The sequence below is a fragment of the Bubalus kerabau genome, chromosome 1 (genome assembly GCF_029407905.1).
Source record: "Bubalus kerabau isolate K-KA32 ecotype Philippines breed swamp buffalo chromosome 1, PCC_UOA_SB_1v2, whole genome shotgun sequence".
In the NCBI taxonomy this organism is placed as follows: Eukaryota; Metazoa; Chordata; class Mammalia; order Artiodactyla; family Bovidae; genus Bubalus; species Bubalus kerabau.
Genome location: NC_073624.1, coordinates 616,059 through 639,277, shown reverse-complemented (window position 1 = coordinate 639,277; position 23,219 = coordinate 616,059). Strand labels below are relative to the sequence as shown.

The 23,219-nt window shown below is 56.3% G+C and overlaps 1 protein-coding gene across 1 annotated transcript; it reads right to left on the bottom strand.

The window, feature by feature from the left end:
* Positions 1-1,752: 1,752 nt before the first annotated feature.
* Positions 1,753-22,503, bottom strand: MLC1 (modulator of VRAC current 1). Its single transcript, XM_055566004.1, has 12 exons — positions 22,351-22,503; positions 20,977-21,066; positions 19,719-19,772; positions 19,364-19,465; positions 12,438-12,536; positions 12,210-12,212; positions 12,008-12,079; positions 11,040-11,156; positions 9,374-9,430; positions 8,699-8,821; positions 3,236-3,397; positions 1,753-1,827 (listed from the first exon to the last, which is right to left on the bottom strand). Exons 1-12 carry the CDS (start codon positions 22,483-22,485, stop codon positions 1,753-1,755), a joined length of 1,089 nt encoding a protein of 362 aa, XP_055421979.1. The 5' UTR covers positions 22,486-22,503.
* Positions 22,504-23,219: the final 716 nt, after the last annotated feature.

The window sequence follows — 23,219 nt, the reverse complement described above, 5'->3', positions numbered from 1 at the left end:
TCAGGCTCCGCCCGCTTAACATCCAGTGTTCCTCGGGAAGACGACCCCAGCCCTCCAGGAGCTGTGCCGTGTTCCCTGGGTCACTCGTGGGGCCTGAGGTGCCTCCCTGGGAGTTCCGAGCACCAGCCAGCATCCTGGCCATCCTGATGTCCAGCCTCTCTGGTCCAGCATCTTTGTAGAGGGAGGGGTGAATAGGAAAGATCCACCTACCCCATCTGTGCCTTCCTCCTGGTAACGTTCCAAAATCTAGATGTCATCTTTATTTGGTTTAAACATCTTTATTTTGCATTTAACTTCCCGAGATAACCCAAAAGCGAGGCTCTGTGCCCCTTCTGTGGGGGAGGGGGTCCCCGGGGAGGCGCCAGTGCCTTTCCAGTCTCCAGCCATCCCACTTGCAGACTGGCTCAGGGCTATGGTAAATAATGAATTAAAAGCACCGCACACCCCCCCCCCCCCATGCTTTACCTCAGCTGTTTCAGAACCTGGGCACAGAGATGCGGGCGACCCAAAGTGAAGCAGGCCACTGGCCACGACGACATGTTAGCGTTTATTGCTCAGGCAGTGCTACATTACATCACACAAAACCGTACACTGACAGGCAGGACTGCTGCTGCTGCTGCTGCTAAGTCGCTCCAGTCGTGTCCGCGTCCGACTCTGCAGCTTTAAACCCCACTTGTGTGAATGTTCCGAGCTCTCTCTGAAGGGAGAAGTGCCTGTGTCCAGCCCCCAGGCGCTCACTCCAGCTATCAGGCTCCCAGCTTTCTGGCCCCCTAGAGACATCCGTGTCACCCGCGCTATCCTGTGGCTCTCACCCAGCCTGAGGAGCTGGGAAGGGGAGGTGGCCCCCACGGGCTGCATGTGGGTGGGGTCTGCTTGTGTGCAGACAGCCCCTCAATGCTCCCGTGCTTGTTTGGGGACTTGACCAAGGCCTGTGCCTGCCCGGCCTGCCTGGGACACGAGGCACGGAGATGCGGCCTGTCTATTTTCAGGGCCGTGGACAGTGGCCCATCCGGGGAACACTGAGCTGCCGCAGTGGTCAGGGTGGACTTCCCTGTGGTTGACAAGAGGCTTCAGGACAAGAGCACGCTGACCACCACTGAGCTGGGTCTCTACTGGCTGCGCAGGACAGCCCAACATGGACCAGGGCCCTTCCGGAAGAACTGGGTTTAAGTGTAAAAAGAGGTCAGAGACACAGGCCCGTGGGTTTCTCATGGGGACACCGCGGCTCAAGTGGGGGCTGCCCACGTCTGCAGCTCTGAAGGTGCAGCCCCGCGGGCTCTGCAGGCAGGCAGGAAGCAGCTCTGCCCCCTCGGGGGGAAATCGAGGCTTGGCAGGCTGCCCCCCTCACCTGGAGGATAGGAAGCACGGAGACAGGTAAGATCCACGCAGGGCGGGGCACACAGCAGGTGCAAAGCAAAGCAGGGCAGGGAGGGCGAGCACGGTGCGGCGAGCACGCCGGCAGCCTGGAGCCCGGGGCTGCCCAGGGGTCAGCGCCGGCAGGGTTCGGCTCCAGCCCGGCCCTTCCTCACCAGGGGCCCCGTGCCGCGGCTCCTGTGGTCAGGCCACCTCGGCAACAGTGAACTGATCCCCCCTCAATAAGCAAAAAGCAGTCAACGTTTGCCTATTTCAAACTTAAACCACAGAAATGAGAAGACTCCACCTTGAACCCAGCCCCGCAGGAAGGGGAGGGGCGGGTGGGGCTGCAGCTCGGAGGCAGTAGCGTCAGGCCGCCCTGCCCCGCGGCCCGGGCAGTCACTGGGCCATCTGCACCACGACGGCTCTCCACGCTTTCTCCTTGTCGAACTCCTTCAGGGGGCTTCTGGCCACCTGCAACTGAGACAGGACAGCGTATTTGTCCGGGGCCGCCCAGCCCCGTGCAGGAAGCAGGGGCGGCCCCTCGCCCCTCGCCGGCCCCTCCACTCTCCCAGACGTCCCCCACCTGCGTCCTCTGCCCACACCTGCCTGAGGCCTCTTCCTGCGCGCCCACACCCTGCACCCAGCACAGCAGCCTCGGCACACAGTAGGTGCTCAGCAAGTGCTGCGGACGGGCAATGATACTTTCCAGGGTGCAGTGCTAAGTCCCGCCAGCTCTTCCTGGGGGAGGAGACAGATGCCCCCAACACCTCGAGGCTGGACTTGGCCCTGGAGGCTGTGAAGGCAGCTCCAGGGCCATGACCCCTGGGAGGGAGGGCGTCTGAAGCAGCCAGTGGTCACCAGACAGGGCTGACGGCTGCCCGGATCAGCCCTCCTGAGCCCCAGAACCGGCAGTTCTGGAACCAGCCGGGAGGACCCACTGGCTTGACGCTGCACCTTGACGTCCTGATATGGAACCAGGTAGACCTCACGTGGGGCCCAGGGACACAGTTGTCCCTGTGAGAGACTGACCACAGCCACGTGAAAAGGACAACCAAACGACACCACCCGAGGAGCACCCAGGGGATGAAGGTGGGGGGCTGGCGGTGCTGGGCATGTCCAGGAGACACTGTGCGGAGTGCAGGGCAGCCCCCACTCGACTCGTGTGTCCCCATGAGAAACCCACGGGCCTGTGTTTCTGACCTCTTTTTACACTTAAACCCAGTTTTTCTGGAAGGGCCCTGGTCCCTGCTGGGCTCTGCTGCATAGCCAGTAAGTAAGCCGGGTGGGCCCAGGTGGCGGCCGGGCAGGAGGCGCGTCTGGTCCACCCAGAGTGGCCTCCCCAGGTGCCCAGAGCATGATGCCACCTGGGGGACAGTGGCCGGGTGTGCCCAGCAAGAGCCGCAGCAGACAGCACCCAGGGAGGAGTGTTCACTTGTGGGGACGAGGGGCGGGGCCCGGGTGGAGTGCAGCGGCCGTGAGCCTGGCGGAAGGGCCACTGTGAGTCTCCAGAGCCCCCGCCCTGGGCCCTGGATGCACATCTGCCGGAGGTGGGGCGGGCTCCCCTTCCTAGCCGGGCTGCTGGAGGAAGAGCCCTGTGATCCCTGAAGATGTTTGCCAAGTTCTCAGCTCATTTACAAGAGTAAAACTGGAAGCATTCAGTCCATAGTATCTTTTCACAAACGGATTTGTGTTTGCCTGGCTGGCTTAAAAAGTGTATAAATGTATTATTGCACCTTTTCAAGATTTTTCTTTGTTTTAAAGAGAAAGTGACCCAACAGGTCTTGAAAGAAGTCAGCCTGGGTGGCGTCGCTTTGCCCAGGGTCCCGGGAGGGCAGGCCCCCCCTCCCCTCCCCTCCAGACGGGCTCAGAGGCCACTCACCTCCCCGGCCGCCAGGCGCTCCTGCGGGCTGGGCGGTGCGCCCGAGGCGTCCCAGGACGCGCCCACCTTGAAGCGCACGCACTGGATGATGGTGGCCGTGTTGAGGCCCGCCTGCAGCAGCAGGTCCAGCAGCAGCAGCAGCAGCAGCGCGTCATAGGATTGCTGGGGGCAAGAGGTGAGCGGGAGACCGGGGCAGGGGGCGGGCGGGATGGCAGGCCGCACGCCCTGCTCCTTCTCAGCTGCCCCCCACCCGCTGCGTGGCCCCTCAGCCGGGAGGCTCCCGGAGCAGAGACCCCGAGCCCTGCGGTGGAGGGTTTCAGCTTCCCTTCCTCGGGGGCCCTACTGTGTCCCCGGCGGGGGCAGTGATCACTGTCTGAGTGAGCCAGAGCTGAGGAGCTCAGTGTGGTCTGAGCTCTGTCGTCGTGGACTTAACGGAAGACCTGCACAAACATGACCCACAGGCAGCTGGGCCCCCGACAGTGCTGCCCGGCTCGTCTTCCAGGCCCCCAGCAGGTCCAGAAGGAGCCGCTGGAACCATCTGTGGCCTCCCGGAGAGTGCCCAGTGAGTTCTGTGTGAGACGCCAGTGGGAGCCCAGAGCCGGAGGAAAAACAGGGACACGGGCTCCAAAGAAAGACCAGCAGACCGGCTCCAGCAGAAGCTGGGGGCCTGTACTGACTACTGGGAGGAGGTGTCTGCCCGGGACCACAGGAGTGGGGGGTGGCACACCTTGGGGAAGGGGCTGCCACCAATACGGAGGGAGCCCTAGGGTCTGTAAAGACACCCACAGACCACTGCCTCCCTCCTCACACTGCAGGGTGACCTTCCAGCCTCAGAAACACAAAGCAACCAAACATTAAGACAAAGAAAAAAAACTGAACATCTCTCAAGTTAACCTGCACACTTAAGAGTGAGTCCAGTTTTTTAAGAACGCAACATTGTGTTTTCTCGAGTCAGGCAGGGTGATTCTAAAATTCACATAGGAACTTGCTGGTAGTCCAGTGGTTAAGAATCTGCCTCCCAGTGCAGAGGACGTGGGATTGATCCCTGCGTGGGGAGCTAAGATCCCACCTGCCGCAGGGCAACGCGGCCCAAGCGCCACAACCACCGAGTCTGCACTTGAGAGCCCGCATGCCCCAACGAGAGAGACCCACGGGCTGCAAGGAAGGATCCCACACGCTGTAACCGAGACCCGACGCCACTCAAAATGAATAAATGCTTCTTAAAAATCTAAAAGATAAGATTCATATAAAAGAACAAACCATGACAGAAGCGAGGAAGCCCTGAAATGCAGGGCAGTCAGCATCAAGCCAGCAAGGTGCTGGCGCCCTGGTGCCAACCTCTGGGATGGGCAGAGTGGCACAGATTGGCTGCGAGAGGACAGTCAGGGCAGAAAGAGACCCAGACGGACAGAAGCTCAGAGTCTCAGACAACTGAGAAAAAGAGGGGTTTTTAAAAGGGGCTGAACCTTTTATTCACGGACGAGCCAGTCGAGTCAAGCCCGACCGGGCCCACTCCTCGCGCCAAGCCCCAGGTTAGACTCCAGCAGAAACACGAGTGTGAGTGTTCCTACTTGTGACTCAAAATCCAGAAGCGACGGAGGAAAACATGGACAAATTTAACTGTGTAAAACACCAACAAAACTTCCACATGAGACAGATCACAGCAAGCAGAATGGAACAGCTGCCTAGCTGAGGCCGCTGTTTGCATCTTCCGTGTCTGACGGAGGGCTGGGCTTCCTGCGTTCACGGCGTCAGCAAAGCCCGCAGGAAACGGGCAGGAGACACAGGCGGAGCTGTAGGAGGAAGACAGTGCCTAGGACAGAGGAAAGGGCCTCAGCGACCCGTGTTCACATGCGTGCTTCAGCGCCCCGAGGCTCCAGCTCTCAGCCGTGTCACAGGCGCCGGGGGACACGCCTCCCGGGCTGCGGGGGACAGGTGCTCCCATACCGCTGGTGGAGGGAAAACAGGAGCCTCCCGGGGGTTTGCCAACATCCAACTCAACTATAAATGCACCTGTCCTCTGGGTGATGAGGAAGCACCGGGATGAATGAAGTTTAAAAAAAGAAAGGCAAGGTGCAGAGGTACAATTAGCGTGGCCTGTTCCTCAGGAAGGAAGGAAACTAAAGACACACACGCTGCCTGTGGGAGCAGTGGGAGGCCGTGCTTGGGAGCGCAGCCCTCTGAGTTTGCCTTCGGGTTGATTTGACTTTTGAACCATGTAAAAGTTTTATACATTCAAAACTCCTAACAAGAGGGGAAAAAAACATCAAAGCCCCACACTGAATACAAACAGAAACCATCAACCGTGGCTGTGCAGCAGGGCCACCCAGAGAGGGTTCCTTCCCAGGACGAGCGGGTGAGGAGCCGTCAGCTGGCCCGGCAGGCGCGGCTGGCGGGAACGGCCGTCAATGGAGCCCGTGTGTGTGCGGTCAGACAAAGGGGGCAGTAAGACAGGCTCGATAAAGGACAGAAATGGTAGGGACCTAACAGAAGCAGAAGGTATTAAGAAGAGGTGGCAAGAATACACAGAAGAACTGTACAAAAAAGAGCTCCACGACCCAGATAATCACGATGGTGTGATCACTGACCTAGAGCCAGACATCCTGGAATGTGAAGTCAAGGGGGCCTTAGAAAGCATCGCTACGAACAAAGCTAGTGGAGGTGATGGAATTCCAGTTGAGCTATTTCAAATCCTGAAAGATGATGCTGTGAAAGTGCTGCACTCAATATGCCAGCAAATTTGGAAAACTCAGCAGTGGCCACAGGACTGCAAAAGGTCCATTTTCATTCCAATCCCAAAGAAAGGCAATGCCAAAGAATGCTCAAACTACTACACAATTGTACTCATCTCACACGCTAGTAAAGTAATGCTCAAAATTCTCCAAGCCAGGCTTCAGCAATATGTGAACTGTGAACTTCCAGATGTTCAAGCTGGCTTTAGAAAAGGCAGAGAAACCAGAGATCAAATTGCCAACATCAGCTGGATCATGGAAAAAGCAAGAGAGTTCCAGAAAAACATCTACTTCTGCTTTCTTGACTATGCCAAAGCCTTTGACTGTGTGGATCAAAATAAACTGTGGAAAATTCTGAAAGAGATGGGAATACCAGACCACTTGACCTGCCTCTTGACAAACCTGTATGCAGGTCAGGAAGCAACAGTTAGAACTGGACATGGAACAACAGACTGGCTCCAAATAGGAAAAGGAGTACGGCAAGGCTGTATATTGTCAACCTGCTTATTTAACTGATATGCAGAGTACATCATGAGAAACGCTGGGCTGGAAGAAGCACAAGCTGGAATCAAGATTGCCGGGAGAAATATCAATAACCTCAGATATGCAGATGACACCACCCTAATGGCAGAAAGTGAAGAGGAACTAAAAAGCCTCTTGATGAAAGTGAAAGAGGAGAGTGAAAAAGTTGGCTTAAAGCTCAAGATTCAGAAAACAAAGATCATGGCATCCGGTCCCATCACTTCATGGGAAATAGGTGGGGAAGCAGTGTCAGACTTTATTTTTTGGGGCTCCAAAATCACTGCAGATGGTGACTGCAGCCATGAAATTAAAAGACACTTACTCCTTGGAAGGAAAGTTATGACCAACCTAGATAGCATATTCAAAAGCAGAGACATTACTTTGCCAACAAAGGTCCGTCTAGTCAAGGCTATGGTTTTTCCAGTGGTCATTTATGGATGTGAGAGTTGGACTGTGAAGAAAGCTGAGAGCCAAAGAATTGATGCTTTTGAAGTGTGGTGTTGGAGAAGACTCTTGAGAGTCCCTTGGACTGCAAGGAGATCCAACCAGTCCATTGTGAAGGAGATCAGCCCTGGCTGTTCTTTGGAAGGAATGATGCTAAAGCTGAAACTCCAGTACTTTGGCCACCTCATGCGAAGAGTTGACTCATTGGAAAAGACTCTGATGCTGGGAGGGATTGGGGGCAGGAGGAGAAGGGGACGACAGAGGATGAGCTGGCTGGATGGCATCCCCGACGCGATGGACGTGAGTCTGAGTGAACTCCGGGAGATGCTGATGGACAGGGAGGCCTGGCTGCTGCGAGTCATGGGGTCACAGAGTCGGACACGACTGAGCGACACACACACCACACACACAGGTGCAAAAGAGTCGGACGCGACCGAGCGACTGAGCTGGACTGAACCCCAGTCAGTGCTGCCTGGAAACAAGGTCTCTGGACTGAGAGAAAAATAAGGCAAATATAAAATAGCAAGGGCTGGGGGAACACGAGCATGTAAAATTTTGAATTGGAGGTAGCAATATACATTCAGGATCTGTAAGTACACACATTTCTCAGCTCTGTCCACTGACTGGGCGTAGGAGTGATGATACCCCTGCAGGAATGGGTACATGGCTCCCCTCCCAGGGTGAGGGTGAGTTGGGGCAGGGGCTGGACCAGGTGAGCTGGGCCATCTCGAGCGTCTGCCGGGAGAGGCTGATGGGCTGGCATCTGGGAGCCCAGAGAACAGGGACGCAGCGCTCTGGGGACAGTGGCCAGCGCAAGTCCCACAGGGGCGGGGGCGGGTTCTTGGGCAGACACGGGTGCACACAGCCCGGCCCCATCCGGGGCCCAGGCAGCGGCTGCCAGCAGCGCTGACCCGCAGGCGCCGGCCCTAACCCTTCACGGGGTTGCAGCTCCCCGGAAGCCCGCCAGCAGCCGCTGCAAATGGACCAGCACGGCAGCGCCAGTGCTCCTGGACTCACTCCTGCTGACGCTGCAGCACACAGGTCCACGGGGCGCCGTCTCCCAGGCAACGGGCCTGGCGGGGAGCGGTGTCTGCCCCAGATCTGAAGACACCAGAGTGCAAGGGTTAGCCTCGCTGCTCTGAGGACCGCTGCCCTCAGAGCGTCGTCTTGGGACAGTCTGAGGGGATGCTGTGCTGTTAGCTGGTACGCCAGCCGCCTCAGCTGCGCAGGGACTGGCCTTACTGCTGACGTGCAGAGGATCGAAGGCCAAGGGTCCTTCAAGCATCTGCCACTCCCTTTCAGATGCTTCCAGAAAATGATGCCTGTGTGTGCTCTGCCCACCCGTCACCATACACCACACACACACACACACACACACACACGGACACACACGTAAACCACCAGAGAACCTCAGTGTTGACTGCATTAACCTCAACTCTTCTGATGTGTTTGAAATTTCTCATAACACTGTCTTACTGGGATCATCCAGGGCATCTGAGACTAATCTTGCCTGATGCCTGAGCCTGTGGAGGGGACACTGGACCCCCAAGAATCCCCTTAAAGAGGAGGTTCTTGCTCCCTTCAGCTTACGCAGGAACCAATGGGGTCTCTCATGAGACTGGATGAATGTGACTCTAAAACACAAATGAACGTACAAAGGGCTGAGAAAATGAGACACGCCTGTGAAGGCAGGCATTCCCGACCTGGGCAGCAGCTCGGAGGCACCGCGTCTCTGAGGGTTTAATTAAAATAAAAGCACACAGACCTTGAAGGCTGGTGGGTAGTCTTTGAAAACATCCATGATTCTCATGATGCTGAAGGACAGGTACCCAGAGGCCGTGAACAGCAGCGGGGCCGCCAGGCTGCAGACGGCGATCAGCACCTCCACCTGGAGCGAAGCAGAGCGGGCGCGGGGGAGGCCGGCGCCCGCCAGCGTGAGTCAGGACTCCGCACGGTCCGGGCTGGCAGGCGTGCCTGCTGAGCCTCTGTACTCAGTGCGCCCCTGGATTCAAAGTGCCCTGTGTGTTGAGTTTTCTCAACTGACGCACAATTCACTCTGTTCATAAAACAGCACTTAACGATCTATGGCCTCCTCCCCATGCCCTCCAACCTGTTCCTCTGACCTCCCAAAACAAGCCACACAGCCCCAGGAGTTGGCTGAGCTCGGACGCTCACGCCTTGGGCCATTCAGATTGGATTCGGCAACCGTCGGCATTCAATATCCACGCCGGGGCAGGACGCCGCGTCTGCTGAGTCCCAGGAACCTCTCCCGACCCTCATGCCAGACCTGCCGCAGCTGCTTATTTCCATAGACAGGCCACCCGCGGACAGTCGCCGGCCCTCCTGCAGGCCCTGCAGACGCCCCTTGGTGCTTGCACCCACCCCGCTGAGGCCAGCAGGTTGCTCAGGAGGCCCCTGGGCCCAGCTAGGTGTCACCTACCAGAGACCTGCTGGGACACTCCGCCGTCACGTGACTGGCAATGGCGCTTGGGAAACACTAAGAGAGGAGGAAGGAGAAGGCTTCAGAGCTGACAGCCCCACACGTGCCCTCCTGTGCTCATTGAGGCCTCGAGGCCGCTGGGAAAGCCAGCTGCTCGGGCTGGAGGGCGGAGGCTCCCTGCGCCCTGCTGCTCAGCGCCACAGAAGCTGGGGGCCCCGCCAGACACTGTGCGCCTGTGTCCTGCTCCCTCCCAACTCAGCCTTGCGCTGGGGCTGTGGCAGGGACTCAACCGCTGCGTGCAAGGCAGGGTCTGCGTCCAGCTGCAGTCGCGCCCGCTATGTCCGGGTCCAGCTGGGTCTGCTCGCGGCTCAGGGTCCAGGTGAGGACAGAGCTTCGTGCTTCTCTCTGCGGGGAGCCCTCAGCTGGCCTTGCCTGGGCCTCGTCCGCAGGGCGGGCTGCAGGCAGCTCGGCTGGGCTGTCAGACTCGGGCCCTGGACACTGCCACCGCACACCATGCCTTGACCACGGGGGTGTCTCCACTGGCCAGCGTCCCTGCTGCTTTGTTAGTAATAAAGGCCTGTTCTACTCATTTGAAGGAGCCAGGACCCAGGCAGGGGGAAGTTCAGGGGCGGAACTTCCTCGAGGCTGCCAACCCCCGGGCCCACCTTCTGGACATCCAGCCACCCCACCAGGCGCTGGTGCCCCGCCCCCCGTCCCTGCCCACACTGCCTGCTGAGCCCAGGTGTGCCCAAGCCCCAGCCAGCCGTCTGCGCGGCCACAGAGGAGAAGGCAGTGCCCGCATGCCTGGTGTGGGAGCCCAGGGCGCAGGGCACTGTGCCGCTGGGGCGTCACGCGACGCGGGTAGACTCGGGGCTCGGGGGACCCTGGTAACTGCCCCAAGCCGACTGGGATCCCTGCACCCCGCAGCACAACCGCAGGGTGGCCGGGCTGGGGGCCAGGTGCTCCACAGGGTGCTTTCCGGTTTCAGTGGCGGACAGCATTAACTTATGTGAGTCGACTGAGACTTGCTTATAAAAGGATGAGAGTCCCCGTCTACAACAGCGACCGAGCAGCGAGCACTTGCCAAGCTGAGCCTTTACTGCTGCTGCGGCTGCTGCTGCTGAGTCGCTTCAGTCGTGTCCGACTCTGTGCGACCCCATAGACGGCAGCCCACCAGGCTCCCCCGCCCCTGGGATTCTCCAGGCAAGAACACTGGAGTGGGTTGCCATTTCCTTCTCCAATGCATGAAAGTGAACAGTGAGAGTGAAGTCGCTCAGTCGTGTCCGACTCTTAGCGACCCCATGGACTGCAGCCCACCAGGCTCCTCCGTCCATGGGATTTTTCAGGCAAGAGCACTGGAGTGGGTGCCACCGCCTTCTCCGACTGTAGCTGCAGCCAGTGTGAGATAATACGTGTGTATTTCACTTCAAAATGTGAGACAATGTGAATGCTGTACATTATAAAATTATATAAAACAATAAAACAAGCATTTTCCTGGAAAAACAACACAAAAACATATAAAACAGCTAAGCTAACAGGCTGACTCGTTATTCCTTGGTCCCAAACAGCCAGGGTGCCCCCGGCCCTCCCACCGCGACTCTGCCTGACAGCCCGAAACTGAGCTCAGAGGCTGGCCACCCCCACGGGCACCGCCCGGCGTACTCACGGCCACTAAGATCCAGAAGAACGTGACCGAGAAGTGCGGGCCCGAGACGGTGTTGTCCACGTTCAGAGCGATGACCCCGCCGAGGATGGCGGAGACCCCTGCAACCACCTCGATGACCTGGGGGCAGACAGACAGCAAGGGTCAGCATCACCTGTGGGGGGGCGGCGGCTCCCCAGGGCCCCAGGAGGCGGGTGGGGAGGCTCCCCCGAGCTCTGGGCCGAGGAGCAGGGTGCCCCCCCCATGCAGTGACATGGAGGATAATCTCCAAAGGAATACTGAAAATGCGCATTCCAACCCAAATTTGTGGGAAAAGGAAGGAGGAAGCTTCCACCAGTTAAAAGGAAAGTGGGAAAAGGCACAGAAAATAGGAAAAAGATGGAGAAATGCATAAATACGAAGGTGGCAGGAATTGTGCTCTGGGTGACCTGGCTCCGTCCACATGGCCCCTACATGCTGCACAGAGACCACCCAGACATGAGGACAGAAAGGGCTGGAAGGAGAGGGGAAGACGCGGTGGCAGACAGTGACAAGAGGCAACTCATGCAGATAATGACGCCACTGTTCTGGCAGGAGCCGTGACTATGGAGAGTTGCTTGTAATGGTTTAAAAAAAGGGGGGGGGGTGTTGGGGGACAGGCAGAAGGAAGGGATTCTAAAGTTGTGTGTACTAAAAACCAGGCTCCAGAGCTCTATGATGAAAAGCTACAGAATTACAGAGACAGATCCATAATCTGCACTCAGGTTGGGAGGTTTTTAACAGACCTTTCAGTAATAGAACAAATGGACTAAAAGACTTTGGAAAGGGCTTAAAACACAATTAACATGTGATTTATGGACACGCTGCCAGAGTAACGTGCACCGCAGACCAGCACGGTGCCTGTGGCCGTGGACACGCCCATCCTGCATTTATCGCCTACTCCCCAACCCCCCACTCTGTGAAACAAAGTAGAAGAGAAAAGCCTTTCTTACAGAGTAGGATTTCAGGACCCGAGCAGGAAATGTCACTTCATATACAACGTTGCTGCTCTCAGAGATGGAACCCTGTAAAGAAACAAACCGCATTACAGGGGTGGCCATGTCCATGCCATCGCTCCAGGAATGGTTTGAAATGAGAGTTTCTGGGCGATGCTCCTGGATCTTTAGGCTTGAGAGCAGAAACTCAAACACGGACTTTCTCTGTGCACATGGAAGCGTGTGATTGCTGAAGGTCCAGTTTACACAGTGACACTTCAGGCGGACGTGGGCTCTGTCGGTGGCACTACTCGGGGCGGGGAAGGTACTGGGCAGCCCCAGACGAGGGAGGAGATGGTCTGCATCGCTCTGCTTGCCTCCCCGGGGCCATCGACCCCTCGCTCTGCAGCTGGGTCTGTGGTGTAGCCGTGCCGCAGGCTGGACCCACCTTCTGCTTGCAGGGCGCCTCGCTGGACCGTGCAGAGATGATCACCGTGGCCGCCATGAAGAGCTCCAGCAGAAGCAGCAGGATCAGATTGAAGTTGATCTGCCCAAGGAAAACATGCACGTTTATAAAACTGGCTTCTCCACTTTATCCAGTAAACACAGACGGTCCCATGAAGGGGCTTAGTGGCCTCTTCGAAGTCTGGGCAACATTTCCTGTCCAAAGTCAGATACCAGGCAAGTCTCTTCTTTCTTGGTTGAGGATTTTTGTTCTTAAACCACTGTTGGCTCACAGGCTGGAACTGACCTTGGGCTGTAGTCTGCCAACCCTGACCTCAAGCTTCCTTGGCAATTGGTCCCTCCTGGGGATTTACCCTAAAGGAATGAAAACCTACATTCACACCAGAGCCTGCCCATGTTTACAGCACTTCTGAGTGTAGCTGCCTCAAGCGGAAAACACCAGGCTGGTGGGGGTCACAGGGCTGACCCACATCCTGACTGCTGGCAGTTACAAGAATCCACGCCTGTGCTTAAATTCACACAATACACAACAACTCAATTTAACTGCGTGATATAAAACCATAACATCTACTACTGTGGGCAAGAATCCCTTAGAAGAAACGGAGTAGCCCTCATAGTCAACAAGAGTCCGAAATGCAGTACTTGGATGCAATCTCAAAAACAACAGAATGATCTCTGTTCGTTTCCAAGATAAACCATTCAATATCACAGTGATCCAAGTCTATGCCCCAACCAGTAATGCTGAAGCAGCTGAAGTTGAACGGTTCTATGAAGACCTACAAGACCTTCTAGAACTAACACCCAAAAAAGATGTCCTTTTCATTATAGGGGGCTGGAATGCAAAAGTAGGAAGTCAAGAGATACCTGGAGTAACCCTTGCAGTAAAGTGATGTACTCAATATTCCAGAACATTTGGAAAACTCAAGAGTGGCTACAGGACTGGAAAAGGTCAGTTTTCATTCCAATCCCAAAGAAAGGCGATGCCAAAGAATGCTCAAACTACTGCACAATTGCACTCATCTCACATGCTAGCAAAGTAATGACCAAATCCTCCAAGCCAGGCTTCAACAGTATGTGAACCCTGAACTTCCAGATGTTAAAACTGGATTGAGAAAAGGCAGGGGAACCAGAGATCAAATTGCCAACATCTGTTGGATCATAGAAAAAGCAAGAGAGTTCCAGAAAAACATCTGTTTCTGCTTTATTGACTATGCCAAAGCCTTTGACTGTGTGGATCACAACAAACTGTGGAACATTCTTCAAGAAATGGGAATACCAGACCACCTGACCTGCCTCCTGAGAAATCTGTATGCAGGTCAAGAAGCAACAGTTAGAACTGGACAGGGAACAACAGACTGGTTCCAAATCGGAAAAGGAGTTCGTCAAGGCTCTATATTGTCATCCTGCTTATTTAATCTATATGCAGAGTACACCATGTGAAATGCCGAGCTGGATGAAACACAAGCTGGAATCAAGATTGCTGGGAGAAATATCAATAACCTCAGATATGCTGATGACACCATCCTTATGGCAGAAAGTGAAGAGGAACTGAAGAGCCACTTCATGAAAGTGAAAGAGGAGAGGGAAAAAGTTGGCTTAAAGCTCAACATTCAGAAAATGAAGATCACGGCATCTGGCCCCACCACTTCATGGCAAATAGATGGGGAAACAGTGGAAACAGTGTCAGACTTTATTTTTATGGGCTCCAAAATCACTGCAGATGGTGATTTTAGCCATGAAATTAAAAGACGCTTACTCCTTGGAAGGAAAGTTATGACCAACATAGGCAGCATATTAAAAAGCAGAGACAAAAAACAAAAAGAAAACAAACAAACAAAAAGTAACAAAAAAGGAAGGAAAACAAAACAAAAAAACAAAATAAATAAATAAATAAATAAAAATTTAAAAAAAAAGGCAGAGACATTACTTTGCCAACAAAGGTCCGTCTAGTGAAGGCTATGGTTTTTCCTGTGGTCATGGATGGATATGAGAGTTGGACTGTGAAGAAAGCTGAGTGCTGAAGAATTGATGCTTTTGAACTGTGGTGTTGGAGAAGACTCTTGAGAGTCCCTTGGACTGCAAAGAGATCCAACCAGTTCTAAAGGATATCAGTCCTGAATATTCATTGGAAGGACTGATGTTGAAGCTGAAACTCCAATACTTTGGCCACCTGATGTGAAGAGCTGACTCATTTGAAAAGACTCTGATGCTGGGAAAGACTGGGGGCAGGAGGAGAAGGGGACGACAGAGGATGAGATGGTTGGATGGCATCACCGACACAATGGCCATGGGTTTGAGTGAACACTGGGAGTTGGTGATGGACAGGGAGGCCTGGTGTGCTGCAGTTCATGGGGTCGCAAAGAGTCGGACATGACTGAGCGACTGAACTGAACTGAACTGGGAGTTGGTGATGGACAGGTGATGTGCTGAAGTCCATAGGGTCGCAAAGAGTCATATACGGCGGAGCAACTGGACTGAACTGATAAAACCAAGTAACCAGGAATTCCCTGGAGGTCGGGGATTAGGACTTGGCACTTTCAGTGCCCTGGCCTGAGTTCGGTACTTTTTTCCTTTTTCGCTCTTCTGGGTCTTCCCTGCTGTGTGTGGGCTTTCTCTAGTGGAGTCAAGAGGGGGCTCTCGCTGTGGCGCTCAGACTTCTCACTGCGACGGCCTCTCGTTGCAGCTCTCGGGCTCTACAACACGAGGCTCAGTAGTCGTGGTGCACAGGCTGAGCTGCCGCGCGGCGGACACAAGACTCTAATACTAAGGTGAAAGATGCACCTCCCCGACAGTCATCATGGAGATGGCTTTACAGGTGAGTTCCATCAGACTTTCCAGAAGCAGCGACTTCTCATCGTGTCAAGATGTTGCAAAAAGCAAAAAAGAGGTAAGAGTTTCTGCGTTCATTTTATGAGACAGGAAAACCTTGGTTCTAAAACCAGACAAAGGAAATGTAGGCCCATGACACTCATGGATGAGTGATGAGCAACGCTAACCACCAGACTGGCTGGTCAGCCCATCAAAACACTGAAAATAATACACTGATGAGGTAAAGCTAATCTCAGGAAGGAAAGTTTCAACACCAGAAAAATTAGTGCATTTAATAAACGAAATGAGGACAGAGCACCTCAGTAAGTTCAAGAGCAAGCAGCACATGTTTGTATTTTTAAAATAAAGAACTTATAGCAAACCAGGACTTGGAGACAAGGCTTTAACTTGGTGAAAGTTATGGAGAAACACTTAGTGGAGGGGCTGCCCTAGTGGGCCAGCGGCTAAGAGGCTGCCTTCCAAGGAAGGGGACACGGGTTCGATCCCCAGCTGGGGAACTAAGCTGCCACGTGCCGCAGGGCAGCCAAGCCCACGCCCCACGATGACTGGGCCCTCAAGGCCACTAGCGAGTCGGCAGGCAGCACAGCCAAAGAAGAAAAAGAAGAAACTTCATGGCAACTTTAGATCCAGCCCATTTAAAACCAGGAAAAAGACGGAAAGGCCCAAGGTGCCAGAAGTCCTGGCCAAAGCTATGAAGACAAAGGAACTGGAGGGGAAGCCTGGGCAGGGCGTTTAAACTGTTCTGTGTGGGTGACACAGAGGCCTACACAGAGCAACCAGCTCAACAACAGGAAAGCTCGGGGGACACGAGTCCAGCAACGCTTCTGGACACAAAGTCCACCTAAGAGAATCCATTTCTAAAAATGGCTACAATTTCAACAAACGCTAAATGAACACATGCCATCAGTTGATTGACAACGTACGATGCGGTCACTGGGGCAACTGGATGAAGGACACCCAGGAATGCCCTGCACGGTGCATGCAAATTCTTTTGTCTCTAACACTTGAAAATGAAGGGAAAAAAAGGAAAATCAGAAGCTTCTCTGTGCACTAGGAACAACCCATCTAAAAATGTATTTTTAAAGAAGATACCGTTCATACTAGCAACACGCCCGTGAATTATGTAGGGACTAATACAGGAACATTCCAGCTCTTATAAAGGGCAGATGCTGTGAGGGCGGAGACAGCCTGTGTCCCTGGTGGGTGACATCACACAACAAAGCTGTCAGTTCTTACAAGGTTACTCTATAAACTTCAACTAATTGCAATAGAATCCCAGCTGTACTTCTTGAGGAACTCAGAAAACTTATCCTCTAATATATTTGAAATAAGAGCGGTTGACTTTGAAGAAGGAAGACAACTGAAGTCATGAAGCCACACTGACAAGCCTGGCTTCACCTCGGCCACCAAGCAGCCGGTGGGGGTGGGGGTGGGGGTGGGGGCTGACACACGTGGGGCAGCCCGAGCTGCTGACCTCGGAGAGACCGAGCTCAGGACAAGCCGAGGACGGGAGCAGCCAGCAGGCAGAAAGGAAGTCCAGGAGGGCACACGCCTGGGAAGAGGGCTCAGAAGTGGCAGGGATCAGAGGGTGACCTGTGGCAACTGGAAGCCACACCACAGTCATCAGATGGGACAAGGGAGTGGCTGGAGATGCCAAGTGAAGGCTGTGGGACCGGGCAGCCTCTGGCGGTAGGGAGGATGGACCCCGTGGTGTCCTGGGCTTGGCTGTGTCAGGTGGGTTCACGGCCCCCCTGGGCATCCAAGGAGCCCACAGAGATGTGCCATGTTGGCCTCGTTTGCTGAGGGGAGAGTTGGAGGCCATGGAGCCGGGCCCTTCCCTAAAGAAGGCAGTGCCCAGAAGGACGCAGAGCAGCATGGGCGGGGAGTGCAGGGACGGAAGCAGCAGAGGCTCTGCTGGAGCCCCGCATGGCTTCCCCCCTGGGGAGGGGCAAGTCCAGCTCCTGCTCGACAGGGAGAAGGGGGAGGGGAGCAGCTTCTCCACCCTGGTGGCCTCACGGTGGGGCTTTAGAGTTTCCTGTTTCACCGTAGGTGACCCTGTTTGGAGACTGGGGGTCCTGACCTCGTGGTCCTGGGGTCCTTCCGTGTGTTCAGGTGTCTGAGCTTCACATCCTCCACGTGGCCTGGCTGGACCTTGGAGGTGCAGGAGCCCGTGGGTCTGGTTAACGGCTCTGGGGCCCAGACCTCGGTGGGGGGACGCTGCAGCCCAGCCCGGGGGAGGCTACCTCGTAGGAGGAGAATGTGTGTGCGAAGCTTCGCACGTCTTCAGTCTCTTCATCCACTCTGTGTGGGGCCACCGTCCTGCGTGATGGATACTGGATTATTTTCTGGCCTGGGATTTCTGCCACCATCAACAGGGCTGCTAGGAGCACACTGCCTGGTCACCAGTGTGTGTGTCTCTGAGGTTTGTCCCTCTTCCGAAAGGACCTGAAAATTCCAGGCCTTTGCCAAGAGTCTGCAGCAGCAGTAGGAGTTGCAGGATGTGAGGGAGGCACCCTGGGCCCTTGCCCGACCAGTGCGGGACACGGCTTCTCCTGTGGCTTCAGCGGACCTCCTCTGACGACGGGTGGGCCTCGGCTCAGCTGCCCGTCGGCATGGTGGTTTCCTGCCAGTAAGCCCCTGGTGCAGTCGCCTACAGCCCAGGACGTTCTCCCAAGGCTCCTCACGGTGCCCTGGAGCCAGCCGCTCTGACAGAACCTGTCCCCTTCCTTACAGCGTGGGCTCCTGTGTCTGCGGGACAACTGGCTGGGCCTTGTGGTGGGTGGGTGCCAGGGCCAAAGCCGAGCGGATCACAGCTGTGCGCCAAGCCTGGGACGGCCACACCCCCGACTGCTTGGGCTGGCCGGACGCAGGCGCTCTCCTCTCGTGCCAGGGCAGCTGTGCGGTGGCGGGGAGACCCCCACCTGAACTTCATGCGGGCTCTGCCCCGGCCCTTGGGTACTACCTGGACCTGCTGGGGCCTGCCTGTGGGCGGACTTGCTCTGGGCCTACAGGCTGGCGATCCCTCCACACAGGGTTTCCTTAGTGAAGAAGCATCACAATTATCAGTGAGGCTTTGTGGCTTCTTACAAACAGTCTCCAGACCTTCTGCTGCATTTATGCCTAGGAACCTGATACTGTATTTCATAAAGTAACACCTGTATTTCACTAACATTTTCAACAATATCTGTTTCAGGCACAAATAATTGTTTTATGTGGATTTTCACATCCAACAACCTTGCTTCGTGCACTTAACGATCAAATGTCAAGAAAGCAGAGAATCGTCTCCTGCAGAACAGGCAGCAGACAGGCTCCTATCAGACCCAAGCGTCTGTCATCTTCCTGCCCAGACGCCTGGCTGGGGCGTCTCTGGCCACCGCACCCTTTTCCTGATCTTAAAGAAACGCGTTCACTGTTACACACAGAGAGTGGTATCTCTAATCAGGTCCTGTTTCCTAGAGATTCTTCTCTGCTTTCTTGTGATTTAAATCACAAGGCTCTTCCATTTTTCTTAGCAGGACATAAAGTAATAATGGGGCTTTAGTCAGCAGCATCACACGTTTAACGAAATATACTATTATGTACTGCTAATGTTTAAGACCCTGTTTAAGACTCATTGGGAAAGACCCTGAGGCTGGGAAAGATTTAAGGCGGGAGGAGAAGGAGACGACAGAGAATGAGATGGCTGGATGGCATCACTGACTCAATGGACATGAGTTTGAGTAAGCTCCGGGAGTTGGTGATGGACAGGGAGGCCTGGAGTGCTGCAGTCCATGGGGTTGCAAAGAGTAGGACACAACTTTGCGACGGAACTGAACTGACTGTCTAAGAACTGTCGTGAAAGAGATACAAAAAATCAGTGAATCCATCCACTGACACCAATGAAAGCATCGAAGACAGTTCTTTTCTTCAGAAGCTTAGGTGGGATTCCCAGACTCAAGACCATGGTACACATCCCTACATAACTGCCCAGCAGACAGCTCGCCGACCCTCGCTCCAGGCCCACGGGGCTGAGCAGACTCAGCAGGACCGAGCCTCGGCACCTGTGACTGCGGGAGACTGTATGGCTCTCTGCGGACTCACGTCTACTGCTGACGGGTTCAGGACAAGCTTACAGCCGAACCAGATCAGGCAGCTGGTGGTGACGGCAAACGTGGACACGAACAGTATCTGGAAGTGGGGGATCTGGAAAACAAGATGGGAGGCTTTCCTTCACCTCTGTGTGACGTTCAACCTCACTCCTGGGCACGGGCCACCCATCCCGAGGACAGGCACTTAGCATCAGCAGGGGTGCCTGTGAGCTCGGCCCGTCTGCGCTCACGGGGGCAGGAAGAAGGCAGGGCCCCAAGGGCGGCCTGGGCCCGTCCCCCCAGCATGCCCTGCCGTTCGGGGCCTCCGGTGCGGCCCTCAAGCTGTGCAGACAGAAGGCTGGACTCACCGCGCTAACATTTCTCCTCGAGACGGCGAAGCTCACGATGGCTGAGGGGATGCACTGAAAAGAGACAGTGGGTGAGCATCCCGCTGGCCGCTCTATGTCCTGAAAACCTGCAGGGCCCGAGGCGTGTCCCCTCTGCCCAGGGGTCTCACTAGAAGCTGGAGGGTTCTGGGTCTTTTGAAATAATTCTTCTGGAAACAGCTTTAATTGTTCTGATATGGAAAGACCCCTGAAGGTGAAGACTGTCCCAGCCAGATGTGCCTGGAGCAGATGGAGTTTCCTATCACCCGAGACCAGGCGCGGCTTGCTAGGAATTACCCAGGAGACCCCGAGCCCCTTGGGGTCCTTGTCGGGGGCCCCCACTGCACCCTCCCAGGAGCCGAGGACAATGAAGAGGGGAGCCTGGGTGGCAGGGAGGGGCTGGGGGCAGCCTGAGCCTCGGCGGTCAGGCTGCAGCCCCGGGACCCAGACCTCGGAGGGAGCTGCGGGGGCAGAGCCTGGCAGGAGGTGGGTGGGGGCTGGGCCAGGGGAGGAGCCAGGGGGGCGTGACCCGCCCCCACCCCATCACCCCTGACGATTCTGCTGGGACATCTGCCTAGGTCAGTATGGCCCTGGAGCCATCTGGGTCAGAGGTCAGAGATCACTGTGACCCCAAGCAGGGCTGCTCCAGTGGTGAAGAGCAAGGGCCACCTAGGAGGCTCCAGAGAGAAGCACAGCAGGAGTAAAATTCTTTCAACGTGTTTTCTTTAAGAGAGCGGAGGCTGGGTGCCCTGCGTGGGTACAGGGTAAGGAAACGTCGGTCTCGAGTTTTCAGACACTTGGGAGTGCTGACGGCTAGAGCAGAGAGCAGGTGGGCGAGGCCCCCCCCGCCCCGCAAGACCCCAGGGAACATGTCCTGTGCTCGAGCTGGCTGGGGTCACTGGTGGTTTCTCCGTGTGGACCAGTAGCTCCCCTGGGCCTCAGCACTCTGAGTCCAGAGCAGGCACAAGCTCTGGGGCGGGCAGGTGCAGCCCCCAAACCATGGAGGGGGTTCCCTGCCGGCTCGTGGGACGGCCCAGAGCAGCACACAGCCGCCTGTGAGAAATCAAAGGGCCGCTTCTCACCCCGGAGTTGGTGGAGGAAGGCAGGCTTGCTTCATTCATCCGTTTCAGAAGTGACAGAAGCCAAAGTATACAGAGAGTTTTTTGAATGAGAAGTGAGCAACAGCAGCGGGTCAATCTCAGAGTCGAGAACTCGGTGCTGACGGAGGACCGCTACTCACCGAGCCTGCAGCACAGCGTAGGTAGTCCATCTCCGAAGGAAACACGTTTCCCAGGTAGAGAGCAAGCCCCGAGGCCACCAGCAGGCAGCTCTGCAGGACAGCACGGACGCAGGTGGCAGCAGCTGGCCGGACAGCCAGCCCTCTGCCCACGTCTTAACTGCCCAACGGCAGCACCCACGCCTGGATCCCGCTGGACCTGACTCCCTCCTGCAGGACAACAGCTGCCCACCCTCCGCAGGCTCAGGCTGTGGGCCTCAACGCTCACTAGGGGGACGGGAGACTCTGTCAAAACTGAAAGCAAGAAGCTGTGGTGCCGCTTCCCAGGCAACGCCTTCACCTCAATGTGTGCAGTGGGCCTGGGGCCAGAGCCCCGTGCACAACCCCATCCTGCTCAAAGAGGCGGAGGTGGAAATTCACCCCACAGGGAAGGCTGTGGGATGGAGGTCTCGGGAGGAGGTCTCTCAGACCCGGGGTCTGGGTGGGGGGCCTCATGCACCGTGGAGTGGGGGCACGGGCCTGAGGGTGCGGGGACAGAGGGGACCTCGGTGCACCCCCAAGGGAGGAGCAGACAGCAGGCCCACGAGCTGCGGCCGAGGGCACAGAGCCCTGGCCCCTGTGAACGGGAGGAGGCTGACCAGCTGCCGGCGTCCACACGGGGGTGGGGAAAGGAGACTCCTCTGAGAGTACCCCACACGTAGCGGGGGGTTCCAGTCTCAGTGGGGCAGGGTCACAGTGTAGGGCTAGGGCAGGTGCTGCAGGGCCGGACTGTAGGGCCTGGGCCCAGGGAGGGGCAAGGGCCCAGTCTGGATCCTGGGTCTTGGCCTGGGCACACGGAGCCCCAAGGTCCTGCCCACAGAGAGCTAGGGCCAGTGGCCAGCCCAGGTGGCCGTGCTCACTCAGGGCAAAATGGCTCTTTCCGTCGTCCAAGTGCCTACGCAAGCCGTCAGAAAAGAGATGTCCCAGGACCCCAGGCAAGGTCCGCTGGGCCTGCCCCCAGCTCCCTGCTGGCCCTGCCCTTCTGGCCCCTCGGTCTTCACTGTCCCATGGCCCTAGCCTCCTGCCTCAGGACCCCATTCTGCTTTTCACCCTGCCAGAGGCCCGTCCTAAGAGCGGAGCCCCTCCTCCCCATCTCTGCAGAGCCCCCAGGAGGTGACGGTCGTGCAGGCCACCCTAGCCCAACAGGTGACCTGGCCGATGGGCAGCATGGGCCCCAGACTGTCCCAACCCAGCCGGGACGCAGAGCAGCCACCAGGGAAAGAATCCAAAGCACACAAGCAAGCGAGCACGTCACATCCGTGAGGCTCTCAGATGCCGCAGTGACCCGGGCCCTGGGAGCCACACGCGGGCAGGGGACCCTCGGCGGGGAGCACTCACCCCCATCAGCACAGAGAAGACCCACGTCTTGCGGCTGAAGCACGGGGGCAGCCTCGACGACAGCTGAAGGTCGCCGGGCTTGGTGTCCGGGGCGTAGCCAGCGGCGTCCGGCCTCCCGCGCTCCAGCGGGGGCATCCGGTCGTAGGCCAGGCCCTCCCGGCGCTGCTCCTCACGGGCCATGAGCGGTGGGGCCAAGGCTGGCGGGAGCAGCCGCAACACAGCGCGCACCACGCGGCCCGCCCTTATGTGCGATGAGGCTACGAATTACACTGTGGTCACTCTGAAAAGCCTCCCAAAGAAGTGATTTTAGTAAATATGTGTTTGGGCTTCCCTGACAGCTTACTGGTAAAGAGCCCACGTGCAGGAGTCCAGGGCAGGAGGCGCGGGCTACCCCGCTCCAGAAAGGCCTCAGGTGCCCGGGCACTTCTGCCACGCGCCACGCCCCTGGAGCCTTGCGCCCCAACAAGGGCAGTCACTGCAGCGAGAAGCCCACACACCGCAGCTACAGAGTAGACCCCATGCGCCACAACTAGAAAAAAGCCTGTGCAGCAACAAAGACCCAGCACAGCCAAGAATAAATTTTTTAAAAAGTATTTTAAAAGTTTTTAAATATTTGCTTTCAAGTTGTTTACAATAAAAGAAATATCATATGTATGGAAGTACTGTGAATTGAAGAAGAAAACAAGCACTTAATCTCGCAAGTGAATAGAATCACTCTCCCAGTAAAACCACCCTGACCAGTCCAGATTCATGGAGGACTTAGGCGCCTTGCTGAACTGGGGCTCCCCGGCCAACATCTCACTGTCCACTGGCAGCTGCACCCACGAATCCCCTGATGTGCCGGTTACCCCGGGTCCAGGGTGGTGACC

Bases quoted from the DNA above. Each gene is read 5' to 3' on its own strand.
- MLC1 (XM_055566004.1), bottom strand. From the start codon at position 22,485: ATGCCCCCGCTGGAGCGCGGGAGGCCGGACGCCGCTGGCTACGCCCCG. The intron at 11,157-12,007 runs GTAAGAAAGGCT...GTCTGCCCCCAG, and splicing joins GGGTCCTGAAATCCTACTCT to GTCATCGAGGTGGTTGCAGG. The intron at 8,822-9,373 runs GTAGGTGACACC...GCTTCGCTCCAG, and splicing joins AGTGTCCCAGCAGGTCTCTG to GTGGAGGTGCTGATCGCCGT.